The sequence below is a fragment of the Peromyscus leucopus genome, chromosome 20, assembly GCF_004664715.2.
Source record: "Peromyscus leucopus breed LL Stock chromosome 20, UCI_PerLeu_2.1, whole genome shotgun sequence".
Taxonomy (NCBI): domain Eukaryota; kingdom Metazoa; phylum Chordata; class Mammalia; order Rodentia; family Cricetidae; genus Peromyscus; species Peromyscus leucopus.
Window position 1 is genome coordinate 414,800 of NC_051080.1, and position 18,656 is coordinate 433,455.

General features: G+C 40.3%; 2 protein-coding genes across 2 annotated transcripts in view; one reads left to right on the top strand and one right to left on the bottom strand.

The window, feature by feature from the left end:
* The window catches only part of Nckap1l (NCK associated protein 1 like), a 47,456-nt gene extending 39,144 nt beyond the window's left edge, over window positions 1-8,312 (bottom strand). The window contains exons 1-3 of the mRNA XM_028874399.2: window positions 8,115-8,312; window positions 6,969-7,079; window positions 6,166-6,258 (exon numbers count right to left, since the gene is read on the bottom strand). Coding sequence (XP_028730232.1) covers window positions 6,166-6,258; window positions 6,969-7,079; window positions 8,115-8,216 — 306 coding nt within the window. The 5' untranslated portion in view covers window positions 8,217-8,312. The remainder of the gene's footprint in view (window positions 1-6,165; window positions 6,259-6,968; window positions 7,080-8,114) is intronic.
* A 3,501-nt stretch (window positions 8,313-11,813) lies between these two features.
* On the top strand, window positions 11,814-18,656 carry LOC114696554 (gametocyte-specific factor 1-like). Its single transcript, XM_028874347.2, has 7 exons — window positions 11,814-11,990; window positions 13,593-13,690; window positions 13,873-13,993; window positions 14,148-14,246; window positions 16,325-16,391; window positions 17,923-17,990; window positions 18,499-18,656. Exons 2-7 carry the CDS (start codon window positions 13,598-13,600, stop codon window positions 18,510-18,512), a joined length of 462 nt encoding a protein of 153 aa, XP_028730180.1. The 5' UTR covers window positions 11,814-11,990; window positions 13,593-13,597; the 3' UTR covers window positions 18,513-18,656.

An 18,656-nucleotide genomic window follows, 5' to 3' on the forward strand; every position in this document is an offset into this window, starting at 1 on the left:
GATGTTCATGAACATAATGTCTGACTTAAGATCCCTGGGCCTCATTTTCCCACAAGAGGAAATTTAAAAAAAAGAAAGCCAAACTTGAAAACTTGTTTCAAGACAGGGTTTCACTGTGTAGCTCTGGAACTCACTTTGTCGACCAGGCTGGCCTCGAACTCACAGAGAACAGCCTCTGCCTCCTGAGTGATGGGATTAAAGGTGTACACCACCACCACCACCACCACCACCACCACCACCACCACACCACCACCACCACCACCACCCCCAGCTAAAAGTTTGGCATTTGTTAAAAAATAAAATTGACATTCTTTTCTAAAGAACAAGAAGAGAGAAATTTGAAAGTTCTCCATACAAAGACATGATAGTGTTTAAGAAAATAGGAATGCTAGTTATCCTAATTTAACAACAGTACACTGTATGCATATATCAAATGATCGCACTATATCCCAGACATTAGCATAATGTACATGAATTATTTTAAAAATTGAAAAAGCTCAAATACATTAAATATATTCTTACCATATGATTCAACAACCCTTGTGAAATGAAAAACAAATTCCTACAAAGATTGTACTTGACCTTTAATAGCAATTTGTACAAACTGATTCAAATCTGGAAGCAACCCACCAACCAGTAAATAAATTAACCATTTGTATCCATACAATGGAATAGTTCTAAGCAAAAATAAGTAGTGAATCTTTGATACATGAAACAATGTAGACAAATCTCAAGACACAAAAGAATACATGCTGATTAGACTCCATTTATCTGAACCTTTAGAAAAGAAACATCATTCTAGAGAGCAGATTAACAGTTGCCTGAGACCACGAATGCAGGATAAGAATTGACAAGGGGTAGCTGAGCATCGACTTTGATCCCAGCACTCAGGAGGCAGAGACAGGCAGATCTCCATGAGTTCAAGTCCATCCTGGTTTACAGAGAGTTCCAGGACAGCCAGAGCTATGCAGAGAAACCTTGTCTCAGAAAAAGAAAGAAAAAATAATAACTCATGTTCAATATGTAAAAATTAGAAAATACAGATGAGCTTAATTCTAATTAGGGTAGTGTTGTTGCTGTAACACAGGCTGACCTCAAATCCTGTATGTTGCCTCTGCCTACCAAGTCCTGGGATTATAGACATCTGCCACCACATAAAGCTATTAGTTTTTCACTTTTGTTTGTTGGGTTTAGACTTTTTGAGACTATAGCCTTGGCTCAAATACACAATGATCTTAGTTCTGTCTCTCCAATGATAAGATTATAGGCATGAGCTACCATGCCCAGCAATTAATTGTTTTTTAAATCTGCATTCGAATGCATATGTGTATGCATGCACATACACTCACATGTGTGCATATTCTTGGGTGTGAGTACTACCATACATGTGTTACAGTATGAATGTAGACATCAGAGGACAATTTTGTTGCTGGTTCTCAACTTCCACCTTGTTTAGGATTGCCTCTTGGTTTTTTGTGTGTATGTTTGTTTGTTGTTGTGGGGTTTTATTTTTGCTACTGTTTTTGAGACAGGGTCTCACCACATAGCCCCTACTACCCTGGAACTCAGTATGTAGGTCAGGCTAGTCTCGAACTTACAAAGATCTCTCTGTGCTGGGATTAAAGGCATAAACCACCACACCTAGTTTCCATGGGATTATCCTGTCTCTGTCTCCAACTCTCCTTAATAGCATCAGGATAAAGACACACTAGTGTACAGGCTATACCAGGGTTCTGAGGATCCAAATTCAGGTCCTTGTATGTAAGGACTTTACTCACTAAGCCATCTCCCCTCCACCAATTTTTTTTTTTTTTTTTGAGCTGAGGACTGAACCCAGAGCCTTGCGCTTGCTAAGCAAGCACTCTACCACTGAGCTAAATCCCCAACCCCTCCACCAATTTAAAAACGTTTATTTTATATGTAAATGTATGTGCCTGAGTGTATTATGTGCACCATGTGTGTGCAGGTGTGTGTGGAGGCCAGAAAGGGTGTTGGATCCCCTGAAACTGAAGTTACAGGTGCTGAGAACCAAACCCAGGTCCTCTGAAAGAGCAAGTACTTTTAACCACTAAGCCATATCTCTAGCCCCTTCCATCCCCAGTTTTTAAAACTCATAATCCCACCACTCAGAAATTTCAATATTCTGTATATGCATATTTATCTATGTAAATATGTATTTTAGCAACTGATTACATCTTAAACTGCATTGTAATTTTCTCTTAACATTAAAAAATATGTAAAGAATGTTTTTGCATGCCAACTAATATAAACATATGCTATCATCTTTAACAATTGCATAAAATTTGTTTACAGTCAGATCCTGAGCCTTTGACTGAATTTTTATTGGCTATATTAATTATCAAATTGACACTACTACAAACAACGCATCAGAGTACATTCTTGTACATGTGTCTTTGCACTTCTATTTCTTAAAGACAAGTTCTAGAAGTATAATTACTTCATTAATTTTTCAGTTTTGAAAGGCATCATCAATTTACATTTCAGAATGCTATATGAAATAATTTTTAATGTTTCCTTAATTTCCAAAAGCAGCATTATCCTTTAAAACCTAAACAAATGATCACTTATGTGCTACAGCTACTGAAAGCTTTTAACAAGACAAATCCAAACTGAGACATATTCTGAACAACTTTCCTGGACTCTTCAAAAGGTCAGGACATGAAAGACAAAGGCAAGAATTATTATACCAAAATGAGTGCAAACATCGGCTCTGTATTAGCCAATAATATTGTAGAATATTATATTTCTTAGCAGGATAATTGTAATAGGATTATGTAAGAAATATTCCTGTCCTTTGCAGATGTATGATAAAATATTTTGGGAAGGAAATGTCATGATGTCTGCAAATAAGTAAAATGGTTTGTGGGGGCGGGGGCGGAGGAGTGACAAGCAATATGGCAAAATATTAACAATTAGGAGATCCAGAAGAAAGCAGCATTTACTATACAGGCTGACTATCCCTGATCTAAAATGCTTAGGACCAAGAGTGCCTCATATCTTGTATATTTCAGATTTGGAAATGTTTACATGTATATATAGAATGTCTTGGGGATGGAACCCAAATCTAAGCATGAAATTCATCTGTTTCATGCACAGCTCATATACATGGCCTATGTGGGTTTGAATGAGATTATTATCGAAGATGTGATCTCTCAGCTTCCTGCTCCTTCCCCCCAATGCCATCCTCCTTTGCTATTAGGAATTCTCCCTCTAGAACAGTATCTTCTATATGTTGCCTGGGTCATGGTATCTTATCATACAATAGAAAAATAATTCATAGCCTAATGATAACTTTATGCAATTTTTTGTGGTCTTATATTTTGACTGTAACTGGTCACATAGTCAGACTTACAGCAGTCATGTCAATACTCAAGAAGTTTCCGATGTTAGAGTATTCCAGAATTCAGATTTTCAGGTTAGAGATGAGCAACCAGTTTACTACATTTACTTTTGCAGGGGCAGGGCTAGTAGGTTCAGACAGGTTTTCACTCTGTAGACCAGGCTGGCCTCAAACTCAGAGATCTGTCTGCTTCTGCCTTTCAAGTGCTAGGGTTAAATGTGTGCATTACCATGCCAGACTAACATTTGAAATGTTTTACTATGTTTATAATAAAATATGGGGGGAAATCCTAATGAAAAAAGGTGTGGCCTATATACAAATCTCCTAACACTCACAACAAAAACTAAACAAAACTGATTCAAAAATGTTAAAGAAGCTATTTCTCCAAAGAAGATATACAAATATCCAATAAAAACAATAAAAGAAGCTGGGTAGTGGTGGTACACACCTTTAATCCCAGCACTTGGGAGGCAGAGGCAGACAGATTTCTGAGTTTGAGGTCAGCCTGGTCTACAGAGTGAGTTCCAGGACAGCCAGGGCTACACAGAGAAACCTTGTCTTGAAAAGCTTAAAAACAAACAAATATAATAAAAGACACATAGCATTGCCAATTAGCAAGACAAATTACAACAGCAATGAGACAAATGTTAGGGCTTTGCCTTCTATTTGTGAGACCTTAGGTTTGATACCCACTATCCAAAAACAGTTGTTGATCAGAATGTTGATAAAATATATCCCTTATGTACTGTTGGTAGTCAAATAAATGGTATACCCACTATGAAAAAAGAAAAAAAGAAAACAATATAGTAACCAACTCCTGAGGTTTTCCTCTGACCCCCATGCACACAGGACACATGCATATTCACATTCCCACACATGATAATAATAAAATTAAATTTAAAAAAATGAATTACCCAAATCCAATAGTTCCACTTATGGATATCTCAAAGAAGAATTAAAATCAATATCTGAAAGGCAATTGAACACCTACATTCATAGCAGTATTAGTAACAACAGCTAAAACGTGAAGGCAACCCAAATGTTCATGGATGGATAAATAGGGAAGCAAAATAGAGTATAACCACAGGATGGAATATTGTTCTGTCTTAAAATGGGGGAAATTCTCCAATATTCTACCACATGGATGAGCCTTAACACATCCTACTAAGTTAAATAAGCCCAGTCACAAAAAGATAAAAGGTACCACTTACAAAAAACAGTTAGCATTCTTAAAATCATAAAAACAGAAATAGAATGATTGCCATCAAGGGCTGAGGGACAGGAAAAAATGAGGAACTGTTGTTTAAAATGTGGAGAATGTCAGTTTTACAACATGAAAAGATAGTTATGTATTATGATGACATTTAATATCACTGATTTGTATACTTAAAATGGTTAAGGTAGTAAATTTTATGGTATGTGTACCACACTAAAAACTGTGAAGGGGACCAGGAAAATGGCTCAACAAGGTGGAAACAGAACAAACTCCTGAAATGTGTTCTCTGACCTCCACACCCATGCTGCGACACATACACGCACCATACACACAATTTACACCTGCGGGTGAAGGCATTAGCCTTACAAGTCCAGTGAACCCACAGATATAAGGGCACACATCTGTAATTGCAGCACTCCTGCAGCAAGATAGGAGGCAGCAATAGCAGACTCGGTAGGATCTTCACATGGGCCAGCAAGCCTGGAATGTGAAGCACAGTAGCAGAAACAAGTAAAACCTGCAGGGAGAGAACCAACCTCCGAAAGTTGTCCTCTGACTTTTGTGGGGGGACTACCCACCACCCCCACATTTCCCCTGCTCTTGAGTAGAAGCAGCAGGAAATATTAGATAGAAGGATTTAAAGTGGGAAGAAACAGATAGAAAACACAGGATAGCCTCGAGAGGACCTGGAACCTATTCCAACAGGCCCAACTGTCTCTGCCCTAGGGTATTTATAGAAATGCCAAGGGGTGGAGCAGAAGACCTCCCCCCAGCACAGCCCAGTGCAGACCATCTCAGACGCCTGCACTCAGGCCCATGATCCAATCATCCTCTCTATGCAGACGTGCTGGGTAAAGCCACTAGGAAACCTGAAAATGGTCTCCCACAGACCTTCACACCCACTCCTCAGCATAAACATGCCTGCAAGTGCACACACACAACACACATACCAGCCATAATCCATCGCCAAATTATTTAATTTTTATATCTGATGCATAATATTCTAAGTACTTAGTGTGACTATATTAATACTATTTGACATAAGTTTGGGTTTTATTGTTGTTTTTGAAACAGGGTTTCATGTAAGCCAGGCTAGCCTAGAACTCAATATGTAGCTGAAGATGACTTTGAACTTCTGATTCCCCTGCCTTTACCTCCTAAGAATTGGGACTGTAGGTGTGTGCCACCAACTACATCTACCCTATGTATCTCTTGAAGTAAAAATATGGTATTTCGTATATAGTTAATTAGCAATACAATTTAGACATCATTGCATATCAGCACCTCTCTCCTCTTTTCTTTCAAGAACTTGAGTCAAGCAACAGAAATGAACAACTACTTGCCGGGCGGTGGTGGCGCATGCCTTTAATCCCAGCACTCGGGAGGCAGAGGCAGGCGGATCTCTGTGAGTTCGAGGCCAGCCTGGGTTACCAAGTGAGTCCCAGGAAAGGCGCAAAGCTACACAGAGAAACCCTGTCTCGAAAAATCAAAAAAAAAAAAAAAGAAAGAAAAGAAAAGAAAAGAAATGAACAACTACTAAGAAGCTCAGCCTCGGAAGCCCATGTCAACACTGGCTACAAGGACTCACCCGGAATTCCATGACGTCCACAAATGACTGGTAGTAGTTGGTGAGGAATCTAATTATCTCAGCTTTTTCACGATGTACTGGTCCTAAATGTTGCTGAGAGAAACACAAACAAAACAAAACATGTAAAATAAAAAAAGCGATTGATCCAGGTAACTAAAAGCTAGGAGTACTACTCAAACATTCTTAACCACTGAGCCATCTCTCCAGCTAATTACCCAATCATTCTTAAAAGGGCAAAACATGCTGGGGAGGAATCAGAAGCTTGCCAGTGTTCTCCAGTCTCTACACAGAAATTCTCTATCTCGATTGATGGCCACATGTGATTCTGACTACAAGCAGAAGGCTGGCCGAAAGATTTCCAATTTCCTTTCAGCTGAAGAGGTTTGCTATATGAATCAATAGGAAAAGAAGCAGAATATAAAAATACTTTGCATAGATTGTGAGAACTCTATGGTTAAGACAGGGAAAAGCACAGGATCTGCCATTCCATGCATAGCATCCAGCAGTAAAGAAACACAGTGTGGGTATCAAGAACTACAGTAAAAGATGTGCCCTGTGAGGCTAATGAAGCTGCCTCTCTGCAAGGACCAGTGTCCTCATGAACCTGGCTCACAAGGGCTGTGCTCCAGCTCACCATAGGAGACTCCCATCTGAGCTCACAATCCTCAATACCTGAAGCCCTATATATGAGCCTAGAAAATCTAAGAGATGGCTACACTTGAAGACAAGCAGGCAAAAGTGGAGAATCTGAGTCATGCAAGAATAATGTCACAGAAAGGGGGAAAATGGGCCCAAGTTCTCACCGTGCTATTTCGGACATCTATGTTGGGAAATTTCTTGTTGATGTACTTGAGACTTGATTCCATGGACTTTTCCAGTAAGAAAGGTGGCTTAGATTTTGGATCTGAACAGGTCTGCACAGACAAAAATAAAATAAAACCACCATATTATATTTCCACTCAGATACACACCTCTAACTTATCATTCACTCCCACTATCTCTCTTGGGAAAGACTGTCTGGGAATTCATTATAAAAGCATGAGAGTAGGTGAGAAACAAGTTCCAGACAGTGAACCAGCACCCCTAAGAGCTAACAACCTGGCATCTCGTCTTAACAGAGGCTTGATTCTAACACAAAGAGGAAGCCTCTTCCTCGCCCCTCCGCTGAAGCCGGAAGTATCGAGAAAAGTGGCTGCTCAAAAGTTAGACTTCACATAAAGCTCGGTGTCACAGATCTGTCCAGTACATGAGGATCTCACCCTAAGAGGCTTTCATAGATGACATGAGGACACAGAAACCATATTCCTGGTGCTTTACTACAAGTGCACAAATGTCCCTCCCATAAGTCCCTTCTTTTTTCTCCCAGAAGAGTCTCAAAATTACCCACCTTTATTTCTACTTCCTACAGCTTGCCCAGCCCCTGGTTCACCTCTCAACATCAGCTTTGCCCAGTTTCATAGTTTCTGTCCTAAACACACACACACACACACACACAGAATGCACAGCCACAAAGTACCTTAGAAGATACCTACCTCCTTTTTTAAAAAAAAAAAAAATCTATTTAGGGAAATGATTCCACAAAAAAAAGCTTTTGACAGAAACCCAACTTGAAATCTCAAAAAGTAGAGGAATAAGCAATAAATAGACCCAAAACTCTAGATCCCAGACCCTTATCCAAATCACTCAGAACATAAATATTCTCATCCCCATTTTCACCCCTACCCTCAGTCCTAGGGGAAAGATGATGCTCTCAGAAAGGCAAGAATCATACCTAGAAAGGGCAAGCCTTAAAAAGAAGCCTCCCTCTAGCTCCCAAACTGAGTGCCCTATATCATCTGAGTGCCTGAAAGCCACTTAAAGCAGTAGGGGGAGAAAGTGGGGAGGCTTAACTATTGGGCCTGTAGGCCTCCAGGCTCCTGCCCTGATTCGATAAAATGATCTGTACCTACCTTCTTGATGTTGTACATGCGGATGAGAACCCCCTGGCCTCGGTCATTCAGGATGGTGAGTTTCTCTGCTAATTTATGTTGGTAGGCAGAGGTCAAAGACATGATGGCCACCGAGAAAGAGGATCATCCAGATAGCAAGACCCAATCGCCCCAAATAGTCTCAGCCTGGGTGGCAACACCCTCTATGTAGAAGCCTGGTTGGTGCACCGTGTTTCCGGGTGCCGCTGCAATTGGTTCCTGGGGGAGAGCAGTCACTGTGGCTCACAGGCTTTCAGAGGCCTCTTGCACTTCCTGTTGCACCCTCAGCAGAAGAGACTTCCTCTTTCTGGTTGTGCAGTACTGTGTTAAGAATTGGGCGGAGACTGAGGAAAGGAACAGACTTTCAAGGCTCCTCATAAAGCAGCACCAACCGTTTTGGCCTTACCCCTCCTCAAGTGCCCCAGACAAAGCCTACACCAAACAAATATCTACTACCAGCCCCATACACCTCTACACTTTCCCTTTTGTATCTCCATCTAGAATGCCTGTTATTTTCTACTGACCCTTAGGCCCCAGCATCCTTTTAGGACCCAGGTCAGATCCCATCTCTTTCTAACTATTCCATTCAATTTTGTGTTCTATTCTACTCTATTTTATGTATAAACCTATTTATATAAAAGATTGGGAGGGTTGAGAAAGGGTCTTGTGAACTCCAGGATATACTAACTCTGTATCTCCTTATGTAGTTGAGAATGACCTTCAACCTCTGATCTCCTGCCTCCACCTCCAGAGTGCTGGAATGACAGGCATGTGCCATCAGACCTAGCTTCCTTGCTATATTTTCAAGCATATGCTTTGTCTCTCCCACCCACACCCTAATGACCAGTATGATGCCCAATATTGATTTCCTTTGCAGTATCTAGTACAGTGAGTCTGCAAGTGTGATACAACAGAAGCAGCAGCACCTTGGAAACTTGTTAGATACTACAAAAAATACAAGTGTTTTAAAAGAAGCATACTAAACATGCAAATTCTTAGCCAGGCAGTGGTGGTGCATGCCTTTAATCCCAGCACTCAGGAGGCAGAGGCAGGCAGATCTCTATGAGTTTCAGGATGGCCTGGTCTACAAAGCAAGTTCTAGGACAGCCAGGGTACACAGAGAAACCCTGTCTTGAAAAAACACACACACAAAAAAAGTATCCAAATAAGGGAATAGACCTTGATGGCTAGCTCTAGGGATGTAATCTATGGTTTACAAGGAGAGGGAAGGGAAAGGGTGCCTGCCAGCACCATGTTTGCCATGACCAGGCCTGCTAGAGCCCTTCAGACATAAGAATTTGTCTTAAAAAATTAAAGACATAATACTAATAATTTATTGAATTGTTAAGACTAAATATTAAATGAAATATGCCCCATGATGAAAAGCCAGATTAATTAGCAAGAGAAAATTAATAATGACTCTTGAATCTTAGATGTTTGAATAAATTTTAGCACTGAGATAATTCTTACATTCCAACCAAGCCTCAACCCTCTACCTAAAGAAACTTTCAACTCCAAGTTTCTTTCAAGGTAGAGAGTAAAAGATTCCAGGAAAGTTCCATGTCAGAGATGCCTTTGCACCTGCTTCCTTCCCACAGCCTTTTCTCTGCTTGTTTAATAATCCCATTTTTTCCATACCCAGAGCTTTCACATAAGCCCAAAATCCTGGGTGGGGGTGGGAGAAAAGAGTCAGGGATGATCAACATTATTACTAAAAGAACTTAGCATGCTTGCTCCCAAGAGAATGTTTTATTTTGAAGAAACAATCAAATGCTTAAGGTATAAAATTTCAAACACCTCTGAGAGAGACTTTGCCTTTTTAGAAAAGAGACTCTGTCTTCGTTTATTTATAGGGGCCTCAAACGCTATGGGCCTAGAGTAACGTGATATGGGCCCTGAAGATTTAAATCACCTGCTGTTATCAAGGAAACCCAAGTTCTACTGAAGAGGTCTGCGGGTTCTATTGGTCTTTTACCTTGATGGAGGAGGATAAATAACAGGCTGTCAGAGGCAGTTTAACAGCCCAGCCACAGCCTTCACAGGGTCAGTATCTTTCTGTTGTCTCTCGCTTATATTCTTGTCCTTGTCCAAAAAAAATTTAAAGACTCTATGCCAAACCAATCTTGTTTTCTGCCCCTCTAATATACACTCCCCCATCAAAGAGGACTGTGGTCTCTGTCTACTGGGGTGTGCTATGTTTGTTTCTGACTTCACTTATATAGCTTTTCCTGTTGCTGAGCCAAATCCTATTCAAACTTCAGGGTCTTGCTCAACAGTCCTAAACCCAGTTCTTCCTAAATTCCTACAACACTGGGTCTGTACTCATTTACTTTACATCTAAATCGGATTCTGCCTCCATTTATTTAGTTTTATTCATTTATTTGGATTTTGAGATAAAGTCTCATAGAACCCTGGTTGACTTTAAACTCAATTTGTAGCCAAGGGTATCCTGAACTCCTGATTCTCCCACCTCCATCTCCTAAGTGCTGGGATTACAAGTGTGCACCATCCTGCCCATTTTAGGTTCTACCTTTAAATGCACATTTCGTAGTATATTCCCTCCCCACTTTCAGTGAAAAACTCCTGAAGCCTGGCAACACCAGCTGGTATGAGGGAAAGCCTACACTTCAAAATCAGACTCTGATTAATGTAGCTCAGTAGAGTGAGCTGAGCCTTATGACTTAGTGGCTAAGAGCCCAGATTCTAGACCCGGGTCACTTGACTTTCCATCCCTACTCTACTAATTACCAGCTGATCCAGTTTACCTTTAAATGTGATTATATTGATTAATAATTTCTATCTCATGGGGTTATTTTATTAAATTGATTAATATATGTAAAGTGTAACCTAACTGTTTGCTACGTATCCAATATTTCAATGTTCTACATGTATTACTTCAAACAATATTAATAATGCTACTGAAGCTGGGTAGTGGTGGCACATGTTTTTAATCCCAGCAGAGCTAGGCGGATCTCTGTGAGTTTGAGGCCAGCCTGGGCTACAGAGTGAGTTCCAGGACAGGCATAAAACTACACAGAGAAACCCTGTCTCAATAATAATAATAATAATAATAATAATAATAATAATGCTACTGAAACAGGTAAGCCTTGTAACTTTAGGCTATCCTCACTGAACTGGTTTTCCTAATCTATTAAATGATAATCCCTTACACAACTATGGAAGTGATTAAATGACATGTTACATGTGTATGTTTATCTTAGGGCCTGGTATATTGGATTAAATACACCAAAAATGAACTAAAATTTTGATTTTGAAGGTGTACTGAGCTTGTCCTATCACTTTCTGAGGAATTCTATATTTGGCTCCCCATAAAGAAAGGGGACAGGTTGAAAGATGGGCTTATGTGGCAACAGGTAGTCTTTAGGAACTTATCAAAAAGATGATACTTTAGTTCCTTCTGTGAACTTGAAGAACCCTTCTAAAAATAGTTACCCCAGAGCAAGGCCTAGCAATGGTGGCAGTAGCCTAGTAACCTAGTAACTATCAACCAGAATCCCCTGAGGAACTCTTAAAGCTACACTCAGCCAGACTGCACTTTTAAGATTCTGATCCAATAGTTCTGGAATGGCCCTAAAGGATCTGTCACTTTAAAACTTTCTGGTGATTCCTACATGTAACTAGACTGAGAATCACTTCTCTAAGACTTCACTATGACATCAAAACTTTCCAAACTTCTGAGAAACGTAGAACCTATGGTGAGAGGAGAGGAACTGAACAGGAAGCTTAGACAGCAAGCTGATTTCCTTTCTTAACTGGAGAGTACTGTGCTTTCTGTCTTCTCAAACTTCTTCCATTGACACTTCCCTTGGGATTGAGGGACAGTGCTTGGAGAATAAGGTGAGTCTCACCATCCTTATGCTAGGTTCAAGAATGAAGGTAACTTTGAGGAGTCTGACATGTTAAATCAAATGGCCTGTATCATAGTCATGGCCTCCCTCCATGGGAAATGTAGTTTTTGATTAATGAACAAACCAATATAAGCTGTAGTCACTGTGACTCCTCCAGCAATCTTTGTTTCTTAAGACCAGACTTATCAGTGTGACCAAAATTCATACTTTCCTAGGCCACTGGCTGAAATAACAGGTTTTCTGAAGACTACACACAGATATTAAAACACATTTTTCATTATCCTTTTTTTGGAAGGGTGGTTTTTTATTTTTGTTGTTGTCTTTTTTCTATTTTCTTCTTTTTTTTTTTTTTTTTTTTTTTTTTTTGAGACAAGGTTTCTCTGTGTAACAGCCCCAGCTGTCCTGGAACTCTCTTTGTAGACCAGGCTGGCCTCGATCCACCTGCCTCTGCCTCCCAAATGCTGGGATTAAAGGCGTGTGCCACCACTACCTGGATCCATTATCTTTTTTAATCTAAATATAATTATATATAATAATGGATTTTACTAGCTTTAATTTTCCAGAAAGTCGATTAACTTTAAGTATCCATGGCTCAAATACAATCATTAATAAGCAGTGAAGGCATAAAGAATCTGGCTTGTGTTCCCAAAAACTACCTGAGTCTAAATCCCTGGATTTAATCACCAAAATGCTGTCAGGAAAATCTGACATTTAACAGTCTAGCCCTATGCCCTTTGTCTATGCTCTAGGCATGGTGCACAGCCAAATTGAAATGGGCTATTCTAGGGCACTTTTCTATCCATATTGTTTATGCCACTCTGCCTTGATCTTTTCTGTCACACACACACAACAACAACAACACTACCACCACCAAACTATACATCACTGTTTTGCAGAAATCTCAGCTATAGCTGTTGCCTGGAAACTTGGAAGTCCTTGAAATGAATGTCTGCTTGGATAGCTAAAGACAGCTAGCCATAGGGGAGAGTGGGACTCCTGTTGGCAGTAAAATGCAGCAACTTTGAGATGGTTTATTTTCAGCTCAGTTCTAGGAGTCTTTACATGTTAATATCCACAAGTTTAGTGATTTCAGGCTAGCATTCTTAGGTAAATGTAAGTGGCCTAAACTCGGACTTTATGTTGTGGTTCTTCTGATTCCTTCTCAGTGGTTATGCTGAATTATCTGACAATTAGTAGCTCAGTTTTAGAAAAGTTGGAGGGAAGGGACAGTGAGAAACACTAAAGGAATCAGCTCCCCAGCCTTACTTTAAATAGTGCACAAATGTTGAATTTCATCATAGTCAGGTCTGTTGTTTTTCCAGGGATTCTTGCCTGTTTAATTCTATTTGGGAAGTAAGCACTCTATTTAAAGCAACCTATGAGTATGTATAATGTTAAATTTTGGCTACAAAATTTGGGTGCTGGGATTTGAACTCTAGGCTTCATGACTGAGCAGACCCCAATCTTAACTGCTTATCTCTCCAGCCCCAATACCACATTGCTTTTAAGACTAGAAAATAGGCATATGTCAAGACAACCTGATCTTAAGTGGTAATCTTTTCTTTTCCAACCTATGTTTCCTGTCTTTTAGGACTAATGGAGTTAGAAGCCATAGAACTCTGTCCTTATGACCCAAACCACAGGATACCAGCCAGCAGGTTACAATACCATCTGGCATCATGCAAAAAGGTAAGTTTCCCCAATAATAGCTGTAAATTACAAGAGATGAATTTTTTTTCAGAATATAAAAAGATAGTTCTTTGGTTTTGCTTTTTGCTTCCACTGACAACTAGAAACTAGTCATTCTTGAGACATAATATCTTTTCAGTATTTTCAGAAATGAGTAGCCTAACAAGAATTTTTCCTTCTAGAAAAATCCAAAGATAGCTAAAAAGATGGCTAACTGCAAATATAATGCTTGTCATGTGGTCCCAATCAAAAGGCTCAAGGAACATGAGGCCAACTGTGTCAACAGAACTGCAGTTGATGATGGTAAGCTTTTCATTTGAGCACATGTAGGTAATACCAAATTCTATGACTTCCTACATCCCCATATCTCATAGTTACTTAGAAGCCTTAGCCATACAGAGCAGATAAAAATTTTTGTCTATTCTATTTCAACACTTTCTTTCCTACTTTGTTTCAGAGCCACTTAATCTTCTAAAGATTACTTGCCCAAGTTTTGAAGGAAATGAAAACTCCAATGCTGGCAATCAGATTACTGACCCCGATGTCTGGAATGTGGGTGAGCAAGGGTGAAACTGAACACAGCTGTGAACAGAAGTGTTCTTTAGAACTAGGAGACAGTAAACACAGCCCCGAGTAACAAATCTTTATGCTTATCTCACAAAACCCTTCACTACATTAAATTACCAAGTTTAAGAATGCCACCTATCTCTAGAGGGGTGGCCCAGTTCAAAATAATAGTCTCACTGAGCTAAAGGCCAGGATCCCATGGCTGCAGCCTTTGACCAGGGCTGAGCCTTCATCAGCCAAGGTGGCCATACTTTGCATGGCCTCTTGATTTGCATGGCAGAGATTGTGCAACTGGAAATTTCAGACACAGCAGTTCACACTAAGGTCCTAATATCATACACTGGCCCTAACCAAACAAGTACATGCCCCAATTGGAGACACTGCCCCCTGCACCTCCATGTAGTCCACAGCCTTGTGCTACAAGAGTACTGTTGTTACTGCCCAGCCACTCTGCCTTCCTTCAACATACTCAATAAACAAGTGCTCCTTAAGCAAAGTGTATTCAATAAACTATTGTTCCTTTAAAAAAAAAAAAAAGCCATCTAACTAAAATCTAAATTCATTCATTTAAAAAAAAGTTTATCTTGCCAGGTATTATGATTTATCTATAATCCCAGAACTCAGGGGGCAGAGGCAGGAGGATTCTGTGAGTTCAAGTCCAGCCTGGTCTACGTAGAAAGCTCCAAGAGAGCCAGAACTATATAGAGAAACACTGTCTCAAAAAGTAAGAAAGAAAACCAAAATAAATAAAAAAGACTTTGTCGGACAGTGATTGTGCACTCCTTTTATCCCAGCACTTGGGAGGCAGAAGCAGGTGGATCTCCAAGTTCAAGGCCAGTCTGGTCTACAGAGTGAGTTCCATGACAGCCAGCGCTACACAGAGAAACCTTGTCTCTAATTTTAAAAAGACCTCACCAGTTTCAGTCCAAACTAGACTTGGCTATTAAGGGATTTATTTCTTAAACACATCCTCTAAATGCTCATCTATAAAAGGCTGCCTCATAATCAAACTTAATTAAATATAGAAAAGGGCTGTGGCCAGTGGCACAGCCCTTGCCTAGGCTCACTAAGCTCTATCTCCAGCACTGTAAAACAATGAAAATAACTAAATGAGTATGTGAGAACAATGTTCCTTCCCATAATATAAATCTAAATTATGTTAATGTCATAATTTAAAATCTCAAGGCAAGTATTGTGCTGACTAGTTTTATGTCAACTTGACACAAGCTAGAATCATCTGAGAGGAAGGAACCTCAATTGAGAAAATGCCTACACAAAATCAGGGTATAGGTAAAGTAAGCCTGTAGGGCATTTGCTTGATTAGTGATTGATGTTGGAGGATCCAGCCCATTGTGGGTGGTGCCACTCCTGGGAAGGTGGTTCTGTGTTCTATAAGAAAGCAGGCTGAGGGCTGGGAAGGTGGTGGCACATGCTTTTAATCCCAGCACTCAGAAGGCAGAGGCAGATGGATCTCTGCAAGTTCAAGGCCAGCCTGGTCTACAGAGAGAGTTCCAGGACAGCCAGGGCCACACAGAGAAACCCTGTTTTAGTGATCCAAAAACCAAAGAAAAAGAAAAAAAAAAAAATAAAGAACAAGCTGATCAAGGCAGCAAGTGGCACCCCTTCATGGCCTCTGCTTTAGTTCCTGTCTCTAGGATCCTGTCCTGACTTCCCTCACTGGTACACTGTTACCTGGAAGTGTAATCGAAATAAACCCTTTCATCCCCAAGTTGATTTTGTTCATTGTCACAATAATAAAAGCTCTAAGACAGTAATTTAGTGGATAATAACAACATGAGGATACAAGCTCGTTTCATCTTGTGGCTGTCAGCCTTCCACATTTAGCTTCCAAAGATAACACACAAAGGAGAATGGAAATGTACAACTGCCTTTAACCACCTAATTTGAGAAGATACTTATATTTCCATTCCCCTGGTAAAAGCAGTCACATAATCATACCTAAACATAAGGGGTGGACATGTGGTCTCTGGCAGAGCTGCTCACCAGCTCTGCTACCAACAATCTGAAAATGCTCAGGACTTGTTTCTTCTTCCTCGTTCTTTCCAGATCATATGCATCATTCTCCTTCATTTGTTCTTGAGACTTTTGCTCCAAAAATGCTGGTTTGTGAAAGGTAAGATAAACTATATGCTATCACCATCATTCAAGGTAATAAGTTGACTCTTTTTTTTTTTCTAATGTTTGTTTGTTTTTAGCATGGCCAGGGCATTTGTTGGCAGGTCAGAGGACAACCTGTTGTCAAGAGTTTTCTCCATCCACCCATGGACTCTGGGTTTTAAACTCAGGTTGTAAGGCTTGGTGGTATGTGCTTTTGCCCACTCAGCCATCTCACCAGTCTTAAAATTGGACATTTAAAGGGAAGACGGCCATTAGACCATAGGCTCAAAATGCATGAGCTTTAGTCACTAACTTAAAAGACCCATGCTCAGGGCTGTGGAGTGGCTCGGTTGGTAAACGCTTGCTGCACAAACATGAGGACCTGAATTTAGATCCCAGACCCACATAAAATAGTCAGGTATGGTAGTGTGCTCCTATAATCAGAGCACTGAGAAAGCAGAGACAGGAGGTCTCCTGAAACGTGCTAGCCAGGTAGTCTAACCAAATCAGTAAGCTCCAGGTTCAGTAGGAAATTTCATATAAAAAAAAAAAAAAAGGTGAGGCCGGGTGGTGGTGGCACACTCCTTAATCCCAGCACTCGGGAGGCAGAGGCAGGAGGATCTTTGTGAGTTCGAGGCCAGCCTGATCTACAGAGCAAGATCCAGGAAAGGCGCAAAGCTACACAGAGAAACCCTGTCTCGGGGAAAAAAAAATTTAAAAAAATAATAAAAATAATAATAAGGTGGAAGCCTAGTCAGATGTTCCAGTGGGTAAAATGTGCTTCTTGCCAAGCCTGGCAGCCTGCATTCAATCCTAAGACCCATATGGTAGATGAACCACCCCATAAATTGTCCTCTGACCTACACACACACACAATGGCTCAGGAGTTAAGAGTCTTGATGCTCTTCCAGAGAATCCAGGTTTGATTCCCAGAACCCACAGCAGATCACAGCCATCTGTAACTCCAGTTCCAGGAATCAAACATGTTCTTCTGGCCTCTATGGGCATGAGGAACCCACCACGTGGTGCGCAGACATATATGCAGACAAAACACCCATATACATAAAATTTTACATTTTTTAAAATAAATAGAGTGGAAAACAGTTGAAGAAACATCCAACACTGACCTCTAGCACATAGGCACCTGCACACACATACATACCACATAATTACATACCACATACACGCATATAAATGTGTGTGGAGGATCAAGGCCTTGTATATACAACATAATCCTGTATAAAAGACCAATTTCTCAGAATTAAGGGGACCATATATACACAAATAGCTCAGGATCCCTAGCCAAACAAGCTTGGAGAGCACATACAAGGGTTATGGGGGCCATTGATGGAGTCTCCTACCACATGAGAAGGAAAGGCATAAAGGAACCATATGGAACAAGACAGAAATCAAATTATCCCTACTCTAACCCTGAGTAACATCAATTCTGTTGGATAATGTTACTCTGACTGCCTGGAACTGGATATATCAGCTCATTCCCCATTCCTGCTTCCCTATTAACTTTTTCTTGTGATTCTCTCCTACAGTGACTCAAGGGACCTACAAGAGGCTGTGGCTGATAAACATCCTAACAGCTACAAGTCCTGGGGAAGAGGTAAAGTCCACCTTTGTCAGGTTAACATCAAAGTCTAACATTGTGGTCTAAACTTTCAAAGATTCTTAGACAAACCTTACTTCTTAAAAAAAAAAAAAATTAAAGCTATTGGGTGAGGTGGTGTACACCTTTAATCCCCAAACTCAGAAGGCAGAGGCAGGCAGATCTCTGTGAGTTCAAGTCCACCCTGGTCTACATAATGAGTTCCAGGCCAGCCAGGGCTACAGAATAGAGCCCCCATCTCAAAAACTAAATAATTTATTAAAATATTGGTCTGGGGATTCAGCTCAGTGATAGTGCTCCTGCCTCATATGCACTTGGTCCTGGTTCAATGCCCAGGAAAAAAAAAATTAATGTTATTCTGTTCCTCCTCAACCCACAAGAGGATGCAGTAAAGTCCTAGGGACTTCACTGGAGACAAGGCTGTAAAAGGCTGTTTTTAAATGCTTCTGGCACAGCTCAAGCTGTGAAAACGACTCGACTTCATTCTTTTTCTTTCCCCCTACAGGTCAGAAAAACTGATGGAAACGTTGCAAACTGAAGTGCCAGCAAACAACTAGAACTTGTTTTTAAACCTTAGGAAAATCTCGGCTTTTAAGTAACAACCCTGGTGTCTGCCATCTTAACATGTTTTTATTTAAATAAAGAATATTTTCCTTTGACAAA

Coding starts and splice junctions, on each gene's coding strand:
- LOC114696554 (XM_028874347.2), top strand. CDS start 13,598: ATGGAGTTAGAAGCCATAGAACTCTGTCCTTATGACCCAAACCACAGG. Junction 13,994..14,147: donor CAGAACTGCAGTTGATGATG/GTAAGCTTTTCA, acceptor ACTTTGTTTCAG/AGCCACTTAATCTTCTAAAG. Junction 14,247..16,324: donor CCCCGATGTCTGGAATGTGG/GTGAGCAAGGGT, acceptor CGTTCTTTCCAG/ATCATATGCATCATTCTCCT.